Genomic DNA, 23,827 nt, shown 5'->3' on the forward strand with positions numbered 1-23,827 from the left:
TCCAGTTCACGGGGCGTGCAGCTGGGTGAAAACATGTTCCTGTGCTGGTCGGACACCTCACAATGTGATGTCTAAATAGGCACCTTTCCCAAATTACCTGACTTTGGCGTTTGTTTAACACAACATACTTGCCAGGTGGCCACACTGACTGGCATCGATGACCTTCTGGTCTTTGCAGCATGACCCTGATGCCACTCTCTTCCCAGAGACGGAAAGCCAGTTATCCAGGACTGGTGAAACACCACCATGTCCCAGCTTCCAGATTTTGGGCCAGATCCCTCTCAACCAATTCAAATATGAAGAGAAGTTGGATGGTCAGTTCAAAATCATTACCTACAGTGGATGATCAGACACTTTGTCCCCTAAGGATCTAAAGTGCTTCTTAATCTGCCTGTGATGCTGGGGCAATGGCTGGCTTCTCTTCAAACACAGTGCTCAACCAAACACCTCCCTCTTCTCTGCAGCATTACCAGCAATTATACCACATCCCTCACTTAGAGTATTTTCTCTGGTTTATATTAATTTTAAAATATTTTTGCAATGTATTTGGTTGGGGTTTTCCTTCCCTCACCTTCACTCTGCAGTCAGGAATCTTTCCTAAAGACTTTGGCTTTTTCTTTCTATTTTTTTTTTTTTTTTTTTTAGCATTCATATTGACTGCTCCCTAAATATCTTCTATTGTGTAATAGATGGTGGGGGGCACTTATAAATCCTCTGCCAAAACATGATTTAATTTTTGCCCAAGTTGTACTCCTCTGTGACTCATCCAGTAAATGATTGCTGGCTTGAAGAGAAGAATAACTAGACTTGAGTGGAAATAGGGTAAAATATCAAGGGTTGACCCAAAGGAGAGGGGGATGCCAGACCTGCTGCCTCTGATAACTCCTGGCCATGGGACCAGCCCAGCCCAGCCCCTGGTAAAGCAGTGGATGCCCCCAGGACAGCTCAGGAGAAGGAGATGGTGACCCGACAAGGAATTGGCAGAGGAGCAGGGACCAGGAGAGATGGTATCAGGCAGCACCGACAAGGGACGTGGACATCAGAGGTGGACATCCTGGGGCTCGTTTGATGTTGCCATTAAGGACCTTATCAGAGACCGCAGGGGCTGATGAAACCTGCTGACAGCCCAAGGCTGGAGGTGTCACCCAGGGGGGATGGAGATTTATCGCAGGGGACCAGAGGAGGGAGGTTTCAAGACCTCATACTGACATCCAGATTGCCAACAAAAATCTTTAATAAAGTGGAGGAGGAAGCAATTGCTGGAAGTCCTTGCTGCAAACAGTCTCGAGGCCACCCAATTAATAACGCTGCTTTGAGCAGCGCAAGTGACTCATGAGCCACTGCATCCTCCGGTGCTCCCCGCTCATCCCTCACAGAGCAAGGTTTAGAGCTCTCTGTCAGAAACCGTGGAGAAATCCACCTGTGGCGAAGCCCACACACTACAGTGGAGGAACATATAATCCTGCAGGAAAAAACAACCGGTTTCCTTGCCAGAAACCTGCCTCCTGTGAAACCAAGCTGACGGGCATGAGCTCTATCTTCAGCCTCTGGCTGTGCATTGGCAGAGTCCCCCATTAATGCTCCTTCCCCATTTATGAGGTGCACCCCAGGGCTCTGGGATGTGGCCCTGTGCGAGCGGAGGTCCCAGGCCGGCAGGGATTTGGGGTGCCCTGAGGGAGCTGGGTTTGGGTCTAAATCCTAAATCCTCGAGCTGCCTTTTTCATTGCCCATCATTCCTCCTCCTCCTTTGCCTCCACCCCACTCTTTTGGTGTCCACATTCATCACCTCCTCCTTCACTCTTTCTGCATGTTTTTGCCAGGGATGGCTTTTTGTCCCAGTACCCTTTGTAGTGCAGGGTTATGGCCCTTGAAGGTATTACTCAAGCAGCTCCCGGTCTGCACCATCACCTCCCATTTCAGATGGAGTCAGACTCCCCAGCCCTGGGACACCTGCCCGCTCTTCTCCCAAGGGAAGTCACGACATTCCTCTCCCATCGGGTGGAGGGACACACTGTTGATGAGTCAGTTTGTTGACGTTCACAACCCTGAGGATGTGTTTAAAATGAGCCTTTCTGGGTCAAGGCTGCAGGGAAGTTGCACAGAGGCTCAGAGCACGTTTCCCTGCTGAGCTCGTGGGACTGATGCTGCCTGAGTCATGTCTTAAAAACTGGGCTCCCCTGGGATGCCCAGCTCTCACAGACACCCCCAAGCACCGTGTCAGGAACTGTGATAAAGAGCTTTGCCGGGGGTGAAACCGCCGAGTTGCCGGTTGCGGTCTGGGAACGCCTCGCTGCCACCGTGCCTCGGTCCTGGCGAGTGCCTTTCCATGCAGGAAAGTGGCCAACAAGTGACCCTGCACTATGGGACACTCCCGAGGAGAAACCCCCTCCTCCATAGCCCTGCTCTAGCCACGCTGGACCTGGCTGAGCACGGAGCCCTTTCCTGCGAAATGGTGCTGGCAGCGCGTGGTTTGCTCTGGCCGAAGGAGAGCAGGAGAGGGCTGGGCTGCTCGGCTGGCGGGTGCTCGGGAAGCAGACGAGCGATGTCAAAGAAAGGTTGATGTCAAGCCCAGGACAGCAAACTAGACTCACTGTCAGAGCAATGAGATGCAGGAGCAGCCGCATAGAAGGGGAAAACAACCAAACTGGTCTCCAGAAGGCATTTGGAGTTCTGCATTTGGGGGTTATATGCCACGATGTTGGTGATGGCAGGGGTCTGTGGTGACCCGAAACCTTCCCTTCACTCTTACTGAAAGGAGGCTCGGGCTCCCACGCTGCTGTCCAGTGGGGATCCCAGGGTGGAGCGTGCCCAGGCATCCCCTCCTGCTCCGATCTTTCACCAGTGCTAGGGCAGGACTGGAGCTCAGCTCACAGTAGGAAAGCAAAGATTTATATTTTTATCAAGGAAATAGCAGAGTGGAAGGGATTCACTAAGATAAATACACAAAAGCTGGGATGCTTCAGCCAACGCTGAATCAATTTAATCTCCACCTCCCTGCTCCAAAACGGCTTGTGTTGATAATTGCACTTAGTGATTCTTTGCCAACACTCAGACAGACGCTCATCCTCCCAGAGCAAACAGAAACATACATCTCACAGCAAAGGCTCCCCAACCCAGCCTCTTCCCTGGATCCCTCTGTGCGCTAGCAGCATCCCCATCCACCAGCCCTGATGGGGGTTGTTTCCAGGGACAGAGCTCCCTGCTACCTAAACAAGGGGAAGACAGGAGAGATGGATGGAGAAGGGCGAGTGCTCCACACTGTGTGCTCTCTGGACAATATACACGTGTATTTTGTATACTGGCACCTCCTGAGAGCCACAGGACAGAGACGACTGGCTGTGTCAGGGCTCAGGTCTCAGCTCTCAGCCTGGCAGATAATCCCCTCCATAAAGTGATCAAGATTCCCAAAGCATCCTAGCTCTATCAAAGCCAAAACCCATGCTGTGAATATTTCCTTTTGCACTACTGTAGCAGTGGGCTTACTTCTTTACCCTGAACAAAACATGTGCCTGAGTCATGGCATCTGAAGGCAAAGCATCGGGAGCTGAGCATATAGAAAACCTTAAGGGACGGAAACCAGGGCACTTCTCTTCAACCCTAGACTATGGTGGTGGGAAGGAAGATGCAAACAGGGTTCACTGAGCACCAGCCAGCAGTGCCTGAGTGGAAAAAAAATGAGGGGTTTATATCTTGGACCAAATCTGAAGAGTAATGCTGTCTCTGGATCAGCACAACTACAAGGGGTGCTGCCTGGGTCTCATCTGGCAGGACCCGTCCTTTTCAGACCCCCTCCAAACAGCACCAGCATCGAGGACTGTGCCTTGCATGCTTGTGTATGGTTTGCCTTCAGTGCTACCCACACCTGAGCGGCCTCATTTCATCTGTCCAGTGTTGCTGCACCCTGCCCAAAACAAACAAAAGCAGCTCATGACCACTGCATCAAAGGACATCAGCATTCAGATCTTCTCAGGAATCATGCTGACTTCTCTCTACACCTATACAAATCAGCCAAATGGTGCCAGGCACCATTCTGTGGCCCCATGGCCATCTGACATGCATGTGCTATGCCCCACGCTAAAAATCTTCTAGACTTAAAACCAAGGTGGCCACACTGAAACTGCCCCTGCTAGTCCCCCAAAAACGCCCAGGAGTTGTTTAGGGTAGTCGTCCCTTGTCTAAACCATACCAGTGACCTCAGGCTCTGCTCTTCCTCCCTTTCTTTGCCCTCATGTGCCCAGCAGCTCTTCATCACACTGGATGCCACCTGCATGCCAGTCTTGTACACTGGCTTCAGCCACGCAGCCCTGGCAGCAAAGCTCCCCACTGCAGCCCCAGCTGCTGGCAGTTCTCACTACATATAGAATCATAGATAGGTTTGGGTTGGAAGGGACCTTTCAAGGCCATCTAGTCCAACCCCCCCCGCCATGGGCAGGGACATCTTCAACCAGATCAGGTTGCTCAAAGCCCCGTCCAACCTGACCTTGAATGTTTCCAGGGATGGGGCATCGACCACCTCTCTGGGCAACCTGGGCCAGGGTTTCACCACCCTCAGCATAAAATATTTCTTCCTTTAATCTCCTACCTTGCCTTCTCCATCGTGTACTGCATGGGCCAGGCAGTCTCACAGGACACACACAACTTGCTGAGTGCCAGCTATCCCTTCCACCCACCCACCCTCAACCCAATCTTTTACAGGGCATTGACCAAGGAGATCCTTGTGAAGACAGCGAGGAGCCCGTGGGCTCCTTGAAAACAAGCCTCAGCTCACCACTGCCAAGGGAGGTTTAGCTTAGGCTTTAGGAAAAACTTTCTAGCAGTAAGACAGCCTTTGAGTACTGCGCTTGGAGAACCTACATCACCAGAGCATTTCGGATCAGGTCAGGTTCGCATCCATCTGAAATTGCTGGGGGCGAGAAGATCCTGCCTTGGGGAGGGGATGGACTAGTTGCTCTCTCCAGGTTCCATCTAGTCCTATTTTCTGCAAGTCCTGGATTCAAAACTGGCAAGTACCACCCATTCCCTCCGCTGTCCTTCCACTGCAGCACAGCTTTGGGTGAGGACTGAGCCAGCCACGCTCCCAGCCCCCAGCGAGGTGCTCTCCTCCCACTGGCTCCGACCGCTGGACTCGGACTTTGGGATGCACTGGAGGCTGGGGGGAAATCTTTAATGTCTCTCTCAGATGTTGAAGCAATTCAGATATCTTCTCTGTCTGTTACTTCATTTACACAGCAGCCACGGTTTGTTGAGATATTCACAAAGAGCCCAGGAGAAACCCAAAGAAAGGACACTGTGCCCACTGCTTCTGTTTCTCCCCCTTCCCCCCAACTATCTCACTTAGTCTCATAAAAGCTATTACAAGCCTTCCATCATTTTATCCCACTAGGCATCTAAACCTGGGCTGAAATTAATGAGAAGTTAGACTTCGAAACACCTGCATGGTATTGCTACATTGTGGGGACAAGGCTTGTACAGGAAGCAACAGAGAACAGGAGCCAACTGAGCTGCAAAATGAATATTAAACAGAAATAGCTGCACAGCAATATTTTATGCTTGTTACTGAGTTTGACTTCAATGGTGGTAGGAAAAAAAAATCCTAGGCAATGCAAGAACTCCAGGGGATTAGCATCTTCCCCCAGCACAAACGCCCCATTTTTTACAGAGCACAAATGAGTTCTGGGCAGAGACGGGGAAGTCAGTGAGTACTCCTCTGTATTTGCCATCTGATATTTCTCAACAGTGTCTACAAAAAGTCTGGAGGACACTTTCTACAGCAAGAAAGTGATACATTAAAAATTGTAATTTTTAAAATAGTAAAATAGGTAGGAAAGAGCCTTAAGAGGAAAGACGAGCTCCTTGTTTTCCTGCTGCATTGCGGCTGCAGTTAAGAATCTCACTTACGCTTTACTGCCATAAATTAAGAAGCACCAGCTCAAACACACACAGAGGCAAAAAGAAAAGGAAAAAAAGTCAGAGCTCTTACAGCTCGTGGTGGCTCAGTCAGAGCTCTTACGGTCTTCCCAGGCTGAGCCTGAACAACCCAAGTGACGGAGTAAAACCTGGGGCCAAGAATCAGCCGAGGAGCGCTGTACTCACCACAGGAACAGGAGGGGATTTCAAGTGACCTTGACAATGGGACAGAGCCCCAAATCCACAATGTGAAATTCAGCCAAAACCAGTGGAAAGTTCCACACTTCATGGGGAAAACCAGAGTGTGGTTTCCAAAGTGAGAAGTCCCTGGGTAAGCAGTGGGGTGGTAAGGACGGAGCTGGGCTTGGGGCAGACCGTAACCCTGATGAGCCGGCAACACAGTGCCAGTAAAGACCCGTCTAATTCTGAAGCTCAATAGCAGCAGCATCACAAACAAGACACGAGTGTTATTACTCAGCTCTGCTTGAAACTGATGTGGTCTCAGCCAAGTACCACACAAGGGTTTGGGCACTGTGGTCTCCGACAGACAGAAATGGAAAGAAGCCATAGGAACCAGATCAAGACTTAAATAATGACACGTGAAAAGAAGAGACTGGGTATGTTTTCTTGAATAAACAGGGAGCTGGAAGGGGTAAACACACTGCTGTCGCCAGGAGGTAAGAGGCTTTTCTAAAGACCAAGGATTTGCTTCTCTCCGTGACTACCAAAGGAAGGACGAGGAGCTTAGTTTGCAGTATCAATAATTCAGCTGGGAATTAGGGGAACTCTGAGTGACAGTAACGAAACACTAGAAGCAAGGAAGTCATGGAGCATCCTTCACCAGAGGCTTTCACGAGCAGTTTAAACAAGCAGCTCTCAGCAATCACCTGGGTCCTGGCTCCGAGCACACGCTCCTGCGGCCACGCCGTGCTGCAAGCGGGTCGTGCCTGCACCAGCGAGCATGTACCCTGCCACAAGCGTGCGGTCACGGACCGCAGCTGCGGAAGCGGCTTGGCACACACTGCTCGCCGCTGGCACGCGTCCGCCGTCACCAAGCAGCGTGCACGGCACACACGCACCACGCGTGGCTTCTGCAGGCTCAGCTGCGCTCGGCTTTTCCGAGTGACACATCACACCACAAAATCCCAACCGGGAGATGTGAATCAAAAGCTGTGGGACAAAATATACACCTGAACAGTGCACCTGACAGGAGGAAAGCATGACTAAGTTTGCTATGAATAAAACATACTCCTTTTGGCTCCAGGCTGTCTACTAGCCACTGACAGCCTGGGATCAGTGAAAGTAGGGAGGACAAAAATAATCCAGAGAAAGGCAGCTTTATGAGGGCACACACCATATTTAGGAAGCACGTATGTGCCAGGTCTCCCTGTGACTGCAGGGGATAGGGCCCTGTCTCCCAGATACCCCACCAGCTTTACCTTCTGCATCACCAAACCTCCAGCTGATCACCTCTTGCTGCTGAACACCATGGAACAGGTGCCCAGAGAGTATCCTGTGGAAGTTATGGTATGGGATTAGGTAGGATGAATGCTCTAGATACATTTTGAAAACGAGAAAAGTTGATTTACTAAGCAGTTTTCTAACTCTGGGATGATTTCCCCAGGAAGGAGTTAAAGCTACAACACAGGAGAGATCCTGTGTTAGGAGCAGCAGAGAAATAAACAAAGATGCTCAATGCTAAGGCTTTAGGGAGAAAAACCCGAGAAAGTCTCTCCAGCCAGTGTGGTAAAGAAGTCAGGGTTAAAAATATGAATGTTTGAGTCTTTCTGCAGAAGGTGGCTGTCGAGAACAGAAACGTCCTGGAGGAGGAATGGAGGGTGGTGAGGGCAGCAGCCTGGCATGACCCAGGCTCACTGCTCTGGCACAGATCCTTAAGTATGACCAAGGGCAGGGCCATGGGTGCAACCTCAAAATCAGCTTAAGCCAGCCCAAACTCCTGCTGTTACGGAAGGATGGTCCATTCCTCAGCTGCTCCTACCCACCACCTCCCATCTGTTGGCACAAGCAGTCGCAAGGCAGCACAGTCCACAGCAATAAAAGCGATTCCTTCTCGGACCGACAAGGACAGCTGGATGACGGCTATGCCAGCGCAGAAACGGCAGCACAACCGGTGGCTGGACGGGCCTCTTAAATCAGAATAACCCAGCTGCAAACCTGCACCCTCCCGAACTTAAATAATGATTAAGTCCCAGTAACAAAGCTCATGGGTAAATTTCTCACCAAGAAAGTTCTGCACAGGCCCGGCCTTGGCTAAATCAAGAGCTCGCAGGCGGCCTCCCCAGACCCAACGCCACAGAGCAGCACTGATCCTGTCCTTGCTCACGGGACAGGCTCAGCACCCAGAGCCAGCACCAAGCACAGTGGCCAGAGCCACCTGCACCCCAAACACATTAGAGGTGCTGCTGCTGTGGATGGACAGCTGGACACTTACAGAAATTATCATGGAGGTGGCAGGTCTTGGTGTTAACACTCACCCAGATGCGAGGAAGTTCAAGCCTACACCTCCCATGAATGCGTCCCACGCAACTGGAGATGGGATAACTCCCACCTTCCTGAGGTGGGACTGGACTGCTGCTGAAGGCTACGTGAAGATCAGATTCACGCCAGCCTGAAGAAGAATGTGCCCAGCTTCGGTGCTGCTGTTTGGGATTCAGCTGGGAGCAGGGAGAGCTGCTTGTGTGCTCAAGGGCTGCGAGGTAAAGAGCGAGCCAGGAGCACAGCCCAGGCTACTTCTTATAGGCAGCTGCTGTCCTCACTGTCCTTCAGGCTGACTTTTGGTCTGACTTGCATGAATTTTAACTTTTTGGTTGCATTGTCCCATTATCAGCAAATGGCACGCTCCTCTTCCAGGCTGCCTCTCTGTAGACACAGACCGTCGCTCCACAGGAGCAGCTTGGGCCAAGGCAGGCATCGATCCCTGCCTCGCAGCCTCAGGGAGAGACGTGTAGGTGGTCTCACCACCTCCACTTCAGCTTTAATAGGACAAACGGGCATCAAGTCCTGGCTATGGAGTGCACGAGGCTGAAGGGAAGGGTCTCAGCCTGTCTCTTTGCTCAGGATCCCCCACAGACCCCATCGGGCAGCCCGCACTCAGCACATTAACCACTGTGAACCCATTAGCTTCCCTCATTCTCCCCCTGCTCCAGGAACCACACATAGTCAAGTCGCCACCAGTCTGGGTCTCTAGCGTTTAAATCCCACCCCCCACCCCCCTTTATTTTTTTCTCTCTGTAGCTCAGAGCTATTTCCTAGAGAGCAGCAGCACCTTGCTGTCAAGTGGGGCAATGTTCAAGAGGGAAACAGTCTGTTTAGCATTGCTTTAGCCCAACCACAGCAGAGGTAACAGAAACCTATTTTGGAAAAGAAACTGAGCAAAACTGACCCCACTCAAGCCATGACAGCCTGCTTCCCTGGCTAGTGATAGCAGTTGGGGGATTAAGGAAACAGCAACAGGAATATCTGGCTGGCCTTTATGGCAATAACAGTGTTTGTTGGAACAGTACAGGCAGCAGTAGCCAGCCAAAAGGCCAGGCGAGCAGTAGCCAGGGCAGTGGTTAAGGACGAATTGTGCACGGGAGAGAGATGGTGGCTCTTGACGCCTCCCCCCAGCCCCCAAAAGGAGCATCAGCACTCAGTGCAACTCTCATTCCCCACTCCAGCTCCTCTCTAACTGCCTCTCCTCTCTGACTAGCAGAAAGCGTAAGCCCTCTTCACTCTTCCCCCAGGAGACCAGATCAGGCAGGATTTCAACAGCACTCGTGTTTAGGAATGCCTCAAAGAGAGACAGCAGCAAAAGCAAACTGCAAGAACAAGGAGAGTCTAGACTGCAGGGTCCCCTGGGAGCTACTCCTGTTTACACAGGAGTTACATTAATGGTGCATGAGATCCCACACTAGTCCAGACAGCAGCCGCAGTCTCAACAGCCCCATCTGCGCTCTGCCGTCGAGACAGCAAAGGGTCAGCGCCAGATGGGCAGGAGCAGCAGCAAAGGGGAAAGGACAGACAGGCACAAGCATCTTCGTAACTTCACTAAACCCATCCATTACAGTCTAAACAGCAGCTCCTCAGCAGATTTTTGCCTCTAGCCCATACCTTCCCACATACGTGTTGACAGCCTAACACATTGTTTTTCAATTCTCACTAAACTCTCTCTGCCCCATCCAACAGGTGAGATTAACATGTCCTGCAAGAGGGATTCTGCTTCCCCATCAGCCCTGCTCCAGCCCTTGCAATTTCTGAGCTTTCCAAAACTTGATCAGAAGAGGATTTTTGTAGTCAAAAGGCCCCATCCACTCAATTTTTTTGGCAAAATTTCTTGGGTGGCACAGCTGCCAGGATTGGTGATTAGACACAACAGTCTTCCCTTGGAAGCAGAGTGAGCCACTTCAAGGTATCTGCAGTGGTGCCTTGTCAGAGAAACCAGAAGCAGAAGAAATAGCGCAAGTGCTGGACTGAAAAACAAGGTGCAAGGGTTCAAGCCTTACCTCTAGCACAGTCCCAGATTTGCCCTGTGAACTCAGCATACCTCCTTTGCACGTTACCGAAACACAGACTTGGCATTACTTCAGCCCCTTCCTCGTGTTTACCTCGAGCCCAAATCTTCAAAATGACACAAAGAAACAGACACCTTACAGAGTTAAGCACGGTTGCCCCAGCAAATACAGGGTTCTGCTTACATGCCTCATTTTACACAAGAACCTTCAGAGAGTTCTCTGGAAGGAACCGTGTGCAGGAGGTGCAGGGCTCACAAACAAGGCCCCAGCCTCCAGCTGCTACAATTCACTTTTAATCAAAAAAAGTGTTCCCAAGATACCACTGCTCATTCCTTCGACATTCCACATTTTATTGAGTTTGGCTGGATTAAAGGGTTAGTTGTATTGTACATTAATTCAATAAATATTTAAGAACTGGATGATAAAGCCCCATCACATTAGAGCAGGGAGTTAAGTACACGGGTAAGTAAAAATGTATTATTTTTAAAAGATCAAATAACTAGCTGGGGTGGATAAATGCAACTCTCTCTCAAAAAAAGATGGCGTGTGCACTTCAGAAGGCTTTCTGGCCAAGGACAGCATGGAAGCCCATTACCAGAAAACTGACTGATAAATAAGAGTAGGTTTTTAATACAGAATAAAATGCACTGCAGCAGTTCTGCCATTTCCTGCTAAGAACCGAAAAGGAATATTTACCAAGCACAACGCTCTGCCCTGTCAGTCTGGATGGAGAAGATGAACTCTCCAGGTAGCAATGCACCTACCACCAGTCCGCTCCTTTAAAAAGCTTTTTGGAAGGGGAAAGAGAGGGGACAAAGAGAGTAAGAAATGGTGGGAGAAGGTTCTCACTGGCATATGTGCACACACTCCAGCTTTCTAAGCTTAACATAAATTGCTCCTTCACCATGACAGACAACATAGCAAGCTTACAACACACCTAGCCTAGGGACGTTGTCTTGCTGTCTTTCACAGCAAAGGAAAAGATATCAGTCAGATCCACTTCTTTCTCTGAAGACACAAGTAACAGTCTTTAGTAAATGAAAAGAATTGTCTGAAGTCCCCAGGACAGATCTTTAAGGTAAGTGGCATTAGCACCTTTCCCTGTCTGTTCAGGAAAAGCCCTGCCTGTAGGGTTCAATGTAAGACCATGCAAGAGCACTTAAGTTTTCAGGAAGCCCAGCTACTAAAGCAATATATAAACTTCTTATGCACCCTATCCATACCTGTGCACCAACCCCCAATTGGATGGGGAAGCTACAAGACACTACTGTGATCACCCCTCCTGCCACAGTTCCAGCAAGCCTCTACATCCTGAAGTTATACTAGATGCTTCCATCTTAGAAGGACTCCAGCCAGGTGGAATGGCTTTGCTGGCACTGCAGAGCAGATCCATTAGGAGCCACACATCATACACTCATCCCGGTTCTCCAGGGAGCACACCATGGCTGCTTTATTCCTCTCCTTCTCTTCCTCTTCCTTGGAGGCCTTCTCCCGCTCTCTGAGTTTCTCTTTGTTCAGGGTGAACTGGATGGGGTTAGCAGCTGGTTTTGTCCTTAGGTAGTACATGCCAGTCTTCAGACCCTGCAGAGCAAAAGCATGAGTCTAAGAGCTGGAATCAGCTGGAGGTCAGGCAAGCAACAGCCAAACTCTGAACTGCTGAGGACGAACTCCCTTAGCCCATACCACTGTACCAGCCTCACAGTCATGTCCAGTAGTAATCAGGATTAATGGGAGCAATGCTACAAGCATCCACAGCTTTATTGCTCTAGAGAGATATTGCACTAGTAACACCAGATTCTTGGAAGGAAACAGCTGTTTACCTCTCTAAGAATCAGCAAGACTAACTTTTCATGAAAGAACTTATCAGCCCCCATTTGCTGTCTGTTCTGAACAAGACTCCCACACCGCTCCTCCCAGATACCTGCTTCCACCCATAGAAGTGCATGCTGGTGAGTTTGCCATAGTTGGGTTCTGCAATGTGGATGTTGAGAGACTGGCTCTGATCAATGAAAGCTCCTCTGTCTGCTGCCATCTTGAGGACAGTCTTCTGGGAGATCTCCCACACTGTCTTATAGAGTTGCTTCAAGTCATCAGGAATCTCAGGTATATTCTAAAAGGAACAGGAAGAGTTTTCCAATGCAGTGTAAACAGTGACTGCCCAAATGTTCCTATTTATAAAACCAAACTCTTCACCAATTGCTGAGACTTCAGTAATCTTGATTAGAACAAGGCTTTCTGCAGCTGAACTCTATCGCTGAATTCAAGCATCCTGTATCTGAAAGCACCCAAGCATAAAGAAACCTTACTTGCTGAAACAGGCCAGCTTCTTCTGGGGAATTTGAGAGAAAAAGCTGTTTGCAAACAGACCATTACTGTTTTGCCCTAAATAGTTGTGAGGTCTTACAAAAAGCAATCCAGCAGCTAGTACCCCTCCAAACTTCATGACAAGCGGGATGCACTTCGTTAGCATGCATGACTGCAAGCACAACAGTTGCAGCAGCATTTCAAACTCCACAGCATAAATGATTCATCCCACACAGACTCTTCTACATGTAACTTCTGGATCTGCATGTCACATACTTAGCTCCTGTCTCAAGACTACTCCCTGCTACGAAACTACCCCTTTATAATCTTCATGATAAATGGGAATCCAAACATTTGCAGAATCTGCCTAAAATAAAGCAGCCTGACTCAGTATTTGTTCTAGCAATAATTAATAGTACACTTCCATTGGGCTTCTCTATTACATGGGCAGGCTCCAGCAGGAACAAATTACCACTGAGATCAGACACATCCCCTCATATTTCTAATGGAAATGCCACACATTACAGCTTTTCTTCGCCAGGCTAGCTGAGTCACTCATACACAGCAGACCTCAAAAGTACTGTGTGGCAAAATGGCCCCACAGCCAGCACTTCCCAAACTAGTAGGAACCCCTGTGCCGTTCCCCCTGGTTTCTCACACATACCTGGATAGAGCCGTTGTGGGCAATGATTTGGTTTTTCATCTCCTCATTCCACAGGCCCCTCTCTGTGAGATCTTTCAGCAAGTGTGGATTCACAACCTGTAAGAGGCAAGGCCAAAAAATGAAAGCACTGTATATTCTGCTAAGCTATACACCCTGCCTTACGGCACAGGAACACCTTCCTAGAGGAGACGAATTCACCCCAACGTGCACAGGTTTTTTAAATGGTTAAACAAGACCTTGTACGGTACTGACAAACTTTCACTCTTCAGTCAGCATTGAGGTATGCATGCAGACAGCCAGACTACGCACAAGGTTAAAACAACAGGGTAATGAAAGTGAGATGCTGCGGGCTGCCGCAGACAACAGAAGGCTGTCTGCAACGCCTGGCTGACACCAACTTGGGGCTAAACTAGTAAGGCAGAAATGGGAGAAGTTACTGGACATTACAAATGAGAAAGGGGAGTGTACAGAACTCCCCTGCAGGAGGAATGCCAAAAGATGTGAAAGGGAGAGATCTTGGTTTACCAGGGCCACTGACCACAACCTGAATTACTAATTAAGGATGTAAACAATCACCAAGATTGGGGTCAGAAGTGGAAAGAATAAAATAGGTGCAGGCTGTTTATTTGGGAAGAAAAACCAGCAAACTTTTGCTTGCTGGGGCTGGGGGTACATGTCCAGCAGCCCTGCACCTGACCTACATAGTGGAGTGGATTAATAAATCTGTTGCTCTGACCTCACCACACGTGTCTGATTTGATCCTGCAGTCAGGAGGAAACGGAGTGCTTTCCCTAACATCAATGAGGGGACACCTCAGAGGGGATGGACAGATGGGACCTCCCTAACAGTTAGATATTCCCCTTGTCTCACACAGAGGTCTCTGCTAACTCCAGCCTCCACAACTCAAATTGTTTTGTACTTTCCTAAATGACAGACCCCTCTGCATCTGTAAAACTTTTACATAACCTCTTCAGATCTCTTCAGTGTTTTACATACAGCTCTTTCCTCAGGACTGTGCAAAGCAGCACTGTGGTCTCAGTTACTCTTCCCATAGCATGCATGTCCTTTCAATAATTTCACTAATCATCATTCATTTAGCAATTATTCCTGCAGGCCATCTTGAGGCCTCATAACGTTTTTTGCCAGGCAAAAGCAGCACTTCTTTAAAATTTTGCATATTCCGTGATTGTTGTGGAATATGCAAAACTGTACTACTACAGCACATAGTACAAGCTACATGTTCCCCTTGGCGCTTTTGGCCTTTGACATAAACATCTAACTGAATTGAGTTACCAAGTGTGTGGCCTCCATCTTGTCTTTCTTAGCAGTGAAAGTCATCAAAGATATGAAAACAGAAAAGCTCTTTTCCACAGCTGCCTCGCTTACCTGAAACTCTCCTGAGAGGACTCTGCGTGTGTAGATGTTACTGGTGTAGGGCTCGATGGATTCATTATTGCCCAAGATCTGAGCAGTAGAAGCAGTTGGCATGGGAGAAAGGAGAAGGCTGTTTCTGACACCGTATCTAGTAACAACAGTCAAGAGTTAGAAAGCTTCAACCAAGTGAGACAAGACAGAAAAGACCTAAGAATAGTACAGTTTATATACTATCTGCAAAGAGCTAGGAGGGCCAGTATAAGGAACTCTCAGCTCACACGCTCAGACATCTCACCTTCTCAGGGTAACCTGCAAACCCTCAGGTTGCCTACAGTAAAAAAAGGGAATCTCCACTAAACTTTTAACATGGGTCAACATGGAAGCATAACTAAAGTCTCTCCTATTTTCATCTTTAACCAGAGGCTTTGCCAAATTATTTACTCATGAGAAAGGGTGCACAGAAAAAAAGTCTGCCAGGCACTCTGCAACTCCACAGCACTCAGGCAAAAACAAAACAAGCAGCCCATGAAGAGCCTGAGACCTCTCCATATAAAAGACAGTAGACAGATTTACTAAATTTAAAAATTAGACCCATACAAATTGAACAAATTCATTACAGGCCCTTCATGTTTTAACGATTCCTGTCTTCAGGATGTTCAAGGCTCAGCTGCTTTTCCCTGTCAGTGGGTAAAGAGTTCCCAAGCCCGGCTGACTGTCTCACTCATCACTACATTTGCTTAACAGGAACACAAACCATTCTGCTGATGCATCCAAGATGAAAGAAGAGCTCAGCTAAATCAGAGTCTAGGGGGTGGGCTCTCTCTGGCTTGTAAGAACAAAAATGAAAGAACGCCATCCACAAAACAGTTTTGAAGAAAAATCTACTGGGGCAGGCGGGAAACACATAGGACCATTTTTACACTTGCGCCCTATCTTTTGTTTTCAGTCAGTCAGAACATATCGAATGTATTTTACATCTAATACAAACTATGCAAGACTACTCACTTAGCAACTTTCTCCTTTAAAGCCTTCCAGTCCCAAAGATCAGACGGGGTGACATTCCACATGTCATACTGAAGAATCTGAAGAACATAGGTGCAGTCCAAATTACACAGGGCACTCTTTTCTCCATGTTTTATAAATTGCGTTGTAAATTGACCCGTTATTAATTATTCTCTGCAAGTCAGCCTCAGTGAAGCCCCTGTATCATAATATTACACTCAATATTTTAATTGCACTAAAGGGGACAGCCAGCACAGGCTCAGTCTTGCTTTTCTTCTATTGCTCTCTGAACCTCAGTTTAACTTACGCATTTCTTACTACACTTAAGAAGCCAAATGATGGAGGAAAACTCACACACCATTTGTACTGTTGCAATATTATCAGCCAAAGGCGTTTGAGTCATATGTCTCCTTCTGTATCAAAGACGAGGCACAGTCACATTATCTGCTTTTCATAGCTTTGGCCCTGACACAGGACAGTTCCTGGTACTTACTCCTTTGCTGACAGGAGAACCCTCATATGTTTCATATGGTCCTTGCTCCTTGGCAAGTTCACAGCTGGCTTCCAAAGCACCATAATAAATGGTTTCAAAAATTTGCTGGTTCAAGCGCTGGGCCTCGGGACTTTCAAATGGGTACCTCATCAAGATGAAAGCATCTGCCAGGCCCTGCACACCAATGCCAATGGGACGGTGGCGTCTGTTGGAGCGTTCAGCCTGCATGGCAATCAAGCAGAAAGAATAATTACCTTTAGCAGAACTACATAGAATCATAGAATAAATAAGGCTGGAAAGGCCCTCTGAGAAGAATTTTCATCCATACCATTGCCTTAACTTTTATGGGCCATCGCTTCTGCTGCAACAACCCACCTTTCAATTCTGCCCAGTTCCCCATCATTTGCTGTTTGGTGGGGCAGGAATTTGAGGACCCAGATTAAGATTGTGAGAAGTGATCACTGATCTTAATTGCTCAACCTGACAAAGGGAGCCATGATTTAGAAGTGAACACTAAGCATTTTCTGAAAAACAGGCCCATGAAGACATTTAAACTCATGCATTCAAATTGTACAGGCCAGAAATATGTGATTCTCATCAGGTTTGGCTTCACACTTTGGGTATTTGCTTATTTCCTCCTCCAACACCCAGCTCTGCTGCTTGCCTTTCTATGCTCTTGCAATGCAACAAACCCTGCTTCCATTCCTCTTCAACAACTACCAACCCTCTCCCCACATTCTTTCCAGAAAGCAGTCTAGGCACCCTCCCAAAGATGCATAAAACCAACAAGACTGAGTTACACCTTCTTGGGATCTCTCCAGGATCCTTCTCTCTGGTCCACTTTCCACTCTATTCCTAGTGCTGTTCTATGCTTTATGGAAATCCTCACACATGAAAAAATTCCAACTGCAGAACCATCTCAAGGGGAGGCTTTTTCTACAACTGCTTCACTAAGGAACTGTTCTGGGTTGAAGCTTAAGAAGCCACTAAACAACGGGTCACATCTGCAAACGGGCAGTTAATGGAACACCCAACTATTTGCTAAAACAGGTTTACAAAAATCCGTCACTGACTCCTTCTGCTCAAGACTGAACTGGGATTGCTACAGAACAACAGGCCCTTTGTCACCAGACTCTCGGCATGCCTTCAGCCCCGCACTAGCTCAGCACTGCACTCACCTCTGGCACAGGGTAGTAGTTGATGTCAATGATTTTGTTCAGGTTTCGGACAATAACTTTAGTGACTTCAGCTAGCTTCTTGAAATCGTATGCATGCTCTGAAGTGACGTACATGTTCAGGGCTATAGAGGCCAAATTACAAACTGCAACCTGTGGAGAAAACGCAGTGAAAACAGGCATGCCAGCCAACACCCCATGCAAAAAACCACAATCTCAGTTCCAGAGCATGCTCTCTGGATTATCCAAACTATAAGGAAAAAAATCGAGCAACCTAAAAGGCTGGAAAAACGCACTCCTCATTTCTACACTATCTTATGAGTTGTAGAAAGGGTAACCAATTCAAAAAGGCTTAGTAGAAATCAGTATCAGCATAAAAATTCAATTCTCTGCCTAGTCAATCATACTGCCTGCAAGCCATCCTTGCATAAACTAAGCCTAACCATTTCTTGTGTTGCCAGAACCAGCAGCTGATCTCAGTGAGATCCAGACTATATTATATTAGGTCATTTTCTTAGTCATTTTTTAACACTAGCATTTTTTCCAACCCCAGGAGAACTGAAAGAAGTCAGCTAAGATTTCTTGTGCAGTGCAGGCAGGCAAGATGGCTCTCCAAATCTTCTAGACTACTCACGATTTTATATGCCAAAGAGTGTGAGCTAAAGAACTAGTGGCTCAGGCAGTAGAAACTGATACTTTCAGGTACAACAGCCTCAAGAGCTCTACTGCACTAGAAATGCTCCATGCTGTACTAGCACTAAATCATTTCTATGTCCTTCCTTTGCCTTTGTTAGCAATGCTGCAGTGCAAACAGCACATCTGTAGAGCACCAAGATTAGGGTAGTACACAGGGAACTTGGGAATTGTCACTGAAATGTAAGTCTGGGAGTAAGAGGTATGGTTTTACTAAATCATTAGCTGAAGAGATGCTTACATCAGCTAGCAGCAAGCCAAAGAGCTCACTTCTCCCTCAAGCTTTCAGACATTCACTTTGATGGGTATCTTGTTTTATATCAAATCCTCCACAGGAGTTGGAAGGAAGGGGAAACCCACACACAGAGTCTGTGGAAGAGTTGTAAGTACTCGAGTCAAAACGTCCCCAGAATTTTCTTAGCTACCTGTTGCCTTCCCCAACCAACAGTCAGACATATTCTAGAAAGCTGCAACAGGAGCACTCACAGCTTTCCTAAATGCTACAAGTTCCTAATCTCCACCTACCTCATCTTTGCTGGTATACTCCACTATTTCTGTACACAGATTGCTGCATTTGATGGTCCCTAAGTTCTGCTGATTGCTCTTCCGGTTGCAAGAGTCTTTGTACAGCATGTACGGTGTGCCAGTCTCTGTCTGAGACTCAATGATAGCGTACCAGAGCTGCTGGGCCTTCACCACTCTGCGGACACGGCCTTGCTTCTCATAACTGCAACAGGGCACATGTTGCTTAATAATTCCCAGGCTCTCCAAAAATAGCAGTGAAAGACAATCATTTTTAACACAACATCAGGTTCTCAGGCAGGCAAGACCCCATTCACTTCTCAACTGCATGAACTCTGAACTGTCCTTGTTTAAAGGAAATGGAAAATCTTTCACTACAACATCCTACACGACTCGTTCAAAACAAAGCCATCGACCGTTTTAAGCAGGGATCACTTCAGAATTTCCCTTTAACAAGCTAAAACAATCATTCATACATAGTTCTATCTTGAGCAGGTCACAGTTTGAAGCAAACAGTAAGTAGACCTTCCCCATCTTTGTTCTTTTATCAATCTGATAATGGAACTCACTGACCACTTATGAGCCAACACCACAAACCTGTGCTTTTGCTCCCAGATACCACACAACAAGGGCAGTTCTGTGAATGGATGACCACTGCTTAAAAATATATTCACTTTTCTCACCTCTCATATAGTTTCTCAAATTCCTCTCCCCAAACCTCATCTAGGCCAGGACATTCATTTGGACACATTAAGGACCAGTCCTGTAAGGAAAAATATTCAGAGAAAATCTTTAGGCACTCTGTCAAACAAAGGCATTCAACTTCATCAGCAGATCCTGTTGTAAACAGGAACATGCGAACTACACTTCCCATCCTGAAAAACTAGGAACCAACTCTGCCAGCAGACATGGGGAAGGTGTTCATCAGACTAGTCGGATTTATTTAAAAGTAATTATATGAATATTTATAACCAAACTGCATTTCAGGAAAATGACTGGTTCTCAAGATATAACCCATTTTAAAGCAAATACAAGCAGTCATATGAAGATCAATTTACTGAGAAGATTTTGATGTTTTAAGGAAACTCCAGAGTAAAAATTTAGCGTAATAGTATAAGTACATAAGTCATGGGCTGCAAGATTAAGCACTGAAGCAAAGTATCCCACTGGAGTTCTCCAATTCCATTCTCTACCTGCACAACCTAGTTCTCAAATAAGGTGCAGCAGCCTTTTCAGGAAGTTCCTTTGCTGCTAGGCAGACAGATCTGCAACCCTTCATGAACTCCATCCCAGGGCTGGTCACCTGTTTCTCTATTAACAGACCTATTCTGCACCAATCACGCTTCTTACCTGGTTGGTTTCAACTCGCTTCATGAAGAGATCAGGAATCCAGAGGGCAAAAAAAAGGTCTCTGGCTCGCTGCTCTTCTTTCCCAGTGTTCTTCTTTAAGTCAAGAAACTCAAAGATGTCCAAATGCCATGGCTCCAGGTAGATGGCAAAAGCCCCGGGTCTCTGATACATAAAACATAGTCACGATCAGAACAAATTGTCCTTGAAAATAAAATCTCCTGCACTGCTCCTGAGTGCACACAATACCCTAAACTAACAGGAGCTTAGTTTTATAGTCTCGTTAAGGCAATTTCAATATGCTTTTTTGTGTTACTGTTGTTCTCACATATTGGAACTGGGCCATGTTACTAGTTCCGGATTCTCAATAAAAATGATTTAGAACCAAAAAATGTATCTCTGCTGTGTAAGCAGGGGCTTGACAAATATCAGATTTACTTATTGTGTCATGCCTCCATTGACTTCTGGACTATGTGAAAACAAAGGATCAAGAAGCTTTCTACAGTCTTACACCTTAATTCACTATAGGGCGTTCAAGGAGTGACTAATAACCAGCGCAAGAGGCTGCTCTAACATGTGCATATTGTGCAGCAGATATATACCAAAAGATATAACTGCATGATAAAATGTATAGTGAAAGGGGAACACTAGAATATCAACAAGAAGGAGGGAAAATGCCATATTCTAATTATGTGTCATCTACAACCACTTCATCAGCTCACTGATGTTACTGGGTCAATCCTTCACAGATGTGGAACCTCTGACCTCAGGTTCCCTTCTTGGACATAATATAATGGAAAGCCAGTACCTTATTTCCACCTTGATCCACATAACGGGCAGTGTTGTTGTAGACCCTCAGCATTGGAACAAGCCCGTTGGAATTTCCATTTGTCTGCAGAGGCACAGGAAAACCATCAATACTGAAAAGCAACTGCCTGAAGAGATGGGCCTACATTTTCTGCATGTCTTTCAGCAGTCTGCAAAACTCTTACGCTGAAAGCTAGGAACTGACCACCCTAATCAGTTATTTGGTAGTCCCTTCTCCTCGCCTTTTTTTTTAAATAGACAAAAATATATATAAGCTACTGGTCCCAGAGTTAATAAAATGTACCTCCTAATTTCTTTTTGTCACATGCACTGTGACAAAAAAACCAAACACACATCCACAGATGATCTTGAGCAGTTAAGACATACAAAAGGAAAAGGGCTAATGCACAAGTCTCTGAGCATATTCCTAGGTTGCTAATAGTTGGAAATGTCTGATCAAACAGTGGAATAAGATCCTCTTTTTGGAAGGACTTCTATTAGGAAGCCAAAAAAACAAGGAAAACCAACCTTTTTGCCTTAGAGCGTAGTGAAAAGAGAAGGACTACTGAGCTAGACTGACTGCTGTGTTAAACTGAGTAGGTAGAAGCAGCATTGATTTGGCAACCAAAATATAGACATTTCCTGAAACCAGAAGGTTAACCGCTGCTGGGAACACCATCTGCACACTTACCCCAGCAATATAGCTGCCCGTGGCTCGGATACAGCTCACAGCAAGGCCAATCCCACCAGCAGACTTTGAGATCAGTGCACACTGCTTCAGAGTGTCATAGATTCCCTCAATGCTGTCATCCTTCATGCACAGCAGGAAACAACTAATGAAAATAAATAGCTTTAGCATACAAAGATTAAAACAAAAAAAGGGAAGAAGTATTTCACCAGGGCTGCAGAAAAATAAGAGTAAACACTGAATCTTTAACATGTTATGCAAAGGAAATAAGTGATGCAAAACCATAGCTTTCAAAGTGGAATAAAGGATAGTTTTAGAAAACATCATGAGCAATAGTTGTATTACTGATACCTGTGTTATCAAAGCAAAACATTTTTTAAATCATATCATTTATGCTTGCTATTTTTAGCATGTTTTAGAAAACAATTACCAGGATTCATTTTGTAATCTATAGAAGACTATGCACATAAGTAATTTTTAAATAAAATACAGCCATGTAAACATTTCCATTAGCTTTAGAAGCTTACAGAAACCTGTGTATTTTTCCCCAAAGACTACACCAGAGATCAAGTTAAATTTGACAGCAGCTTCTCAAAACTTCATAAAACTATCACAGAAACACAGCTACTATTTTTAGAAGTTGTGAAAGCATTTCATTTGAACAGACCCAATCTCCAAAACTTTACCCTCGTCTAGTTACGCATTAAGCAAACTTGAAAGCCAAAGGTACCTGGAAAGCTGAGGCCGGTTGGTGCCTGCATTGAATAACGTGGGGGAGGCATGGGTAAACCACCTTTCAGACAGAAGATTGTAAGTTTCAATTGCAGCATCAATGTCATTCTTGTGGATCCCCACCGATACCCTCATCAACATATGTTGAGGACGCTCAGCAACTAAACACAAAAAGCAAAGGGGGGAAAAAAGAATGTCAGTATGACATTTATGATTAGTACAGACAGATGTAGAGGTCATAGCAATAAGCTACAAACAACGTGCAATGGGCCACTTGAGAGCCATAGTTTTCATAGAATCACAGAATAATTCAGGTTGGAAGGAACCTCAGGAGGTCTCTAGTCCAGTCTCCTGCTCAAAGAAGAGTCAGCTAAGAGAATCAGACCATCAGGACTTTATCCAGTCAGGTTTTGAAAAACTCAAGGACAGGCACCGCTGCATAACCCCTCTCAACAACCTGCTCCAATGCTTGACTGTCCTCATGGGAAAAAAAAGAACACCACCTGTATTAACAGTTAAAATCCAATCAAATATCTAATCCAGCATCCAACTGCTCTCTAGGTTTATTATATTACAATTAACCTCTCAACATTCTGGTGTCCTAGGATTTTCATGCTAAGGGCCTGCCATAACTGGCACAGATAGCACAGTAGCTCTTTCGGCTTAAATTTATTTAAAAGTGCTTAGCATTATGGAACAAGTTATCAGCTGGACAGGAACTACTTCATCTTCTAAATCCTAGATAACAGGCAGCTTTCAAAGCACTAGGGACCTTAAAACAGACGGCTGAAGCACAGTTGTCCAGGTCACACTGCCATTATTTGGAACACCCAAGTAAACTTGGCAAAGTGCTGCCCTTTAATGATCAACTGTTCTTCAGGCAAGCATACTGCTGCCACCAAAAAAATGTTAGATTCTTAGCCTAAGAAAAGAAGTTGCACGTGCCCACAAAATACCTACCACAAACTTTTTGCTAATTTTTTTTAAACCAGTACACAGTGCTTTCACTGGAATGCTTTATGGAAAGCTATGAGGTAGACTATTTACCTCCTCAACCCCTGCTCTGAGCCATGGTCTTGACTTTTAAATAATACTTCAAGATGATACAGACAGTTCTTACATTTTGAGTTGATTCAGACAGTTCTTACCTTTTGAGTTGATTTTCAGCAAGTAGGAGCGTTCAAGAGTCTTTAAAAAGAGAGAATGCATTTTAGTAGACATGCAGCTTTCAGTTTTTAAAAAAATCCTGTTAACTGCAAACTCAAGCATCTTCATGCTCCTTATCCCAGGCTTCAACAGAAGCACCAACCCTGCACTCCACTACTCCTCTTGTTAATGGCATAGGATATTAGGTGACTAATGACTAAAAAAAACCCAGAAGTCCACTGTAAGGTTCCAACACTGAGGACTCTATGCTTTGGATTATGGAGTGGTAGTGGAGCATGCAGCCACAAGGTTCAACACTACCTCTCAACCCACAGTGAATTAAGGCTAGAAGACAAGGGAGTGCTTGCTCTCCACAGCCCCATCCCTCCTTAAAGTATTGTTAGTTATACTACGACAATGCTTTCCAGACAACCTGTATCACAATCTGCAGCACTGGGT

General features: G+C 46.3%; 1 protein-coding gene across 5 annotated transcripts in view; it reads right to left on the bottom strand.

The window, feature by feature from the left end:
- RRM1 (ribonucleotide reductase catalytic subunit M1) overlaps positions 1-23,827 on the bottom strand; it is a 34,140-nt gene that overhangs the window by 1,420 nt on the left and 8,893 nt on the right. For 3 of the 5 annotated variants that reach the window (XM_052812534.1, XM_052812533.1, XM_052812535.1), the window contains 14 exons: positions 23,371-23,410; positions 22,221-22,383; positions 21,494-21,635; positions 20,804-20,887; positions 19,999-20,160; positions 19,332-19,411; positions 18,652-18,853; positions 17,437-17,586; positions 16,259-16,480; positions 15,769-15,845; positions 14,776-14,911; positions 13,390-13,485; positions 12,343-12,531; positions 10,748-12,002 (listed from right to left, as the gene is read on the bottom strand). In XM_052812534.1, the coding sequence (XP_052668494.1) occupies positions 11,814-12,002; positions 12,343-12,531; positions 13,390-13,485; positions 14,776-14,911; positions 15,769-15,845; positions 16,259-16,480; positions 17,437-17,586; positions 18,652-18,853; positions 19,332-19,411; positions 19,999-20,160; positions 20,804-20,887; positions 21,494-21,635; positions 22,221-22,383; positions 23,371-23,410 (1,932 nt within the window). In that variant the 3' untranslated portion in view covers positions 10,748-11,813. Of the gene's footprint in view, positions 1-2,955; positions 3,902-10,412; positions 10,528-10,747; positions 12,003-12,342; positions 12,532-13,389; positions 13,486-14,775; positions 14,912-15,768; positions 15,846-16,258; positions 16,481-17,436; positions 17,587-18,651; positions 18,854-19,331; positions 19,412-19,998; positions 20,161-20,803; positions 20,888-21,493; positions 21,636-22,220; positions 22,384-23,370; positions 23,411-23,827 lie in introns of those variants that run through there. The other 2 variants (XR_008238922.1, XR_008238923.1) reach the window with 2 other exon arrangements.

The sequence above is a fragment of the Harpia harpyja genome, chromosome 17, assembly GCF_026419915.1.
Source record: "Harpia harpyja isolate bHarHar1 chromosome 17, bHarHar1 primary haplotype, whole genome shotgun sequence".
In the NCBI taxonomy this organism is placed as follows: domain Eukaryota; kingdom Metazoa; phylum Chordata; class Aves; order Accipitriformes; family Accipitridae; genus Harpia; species Harpia harpyja.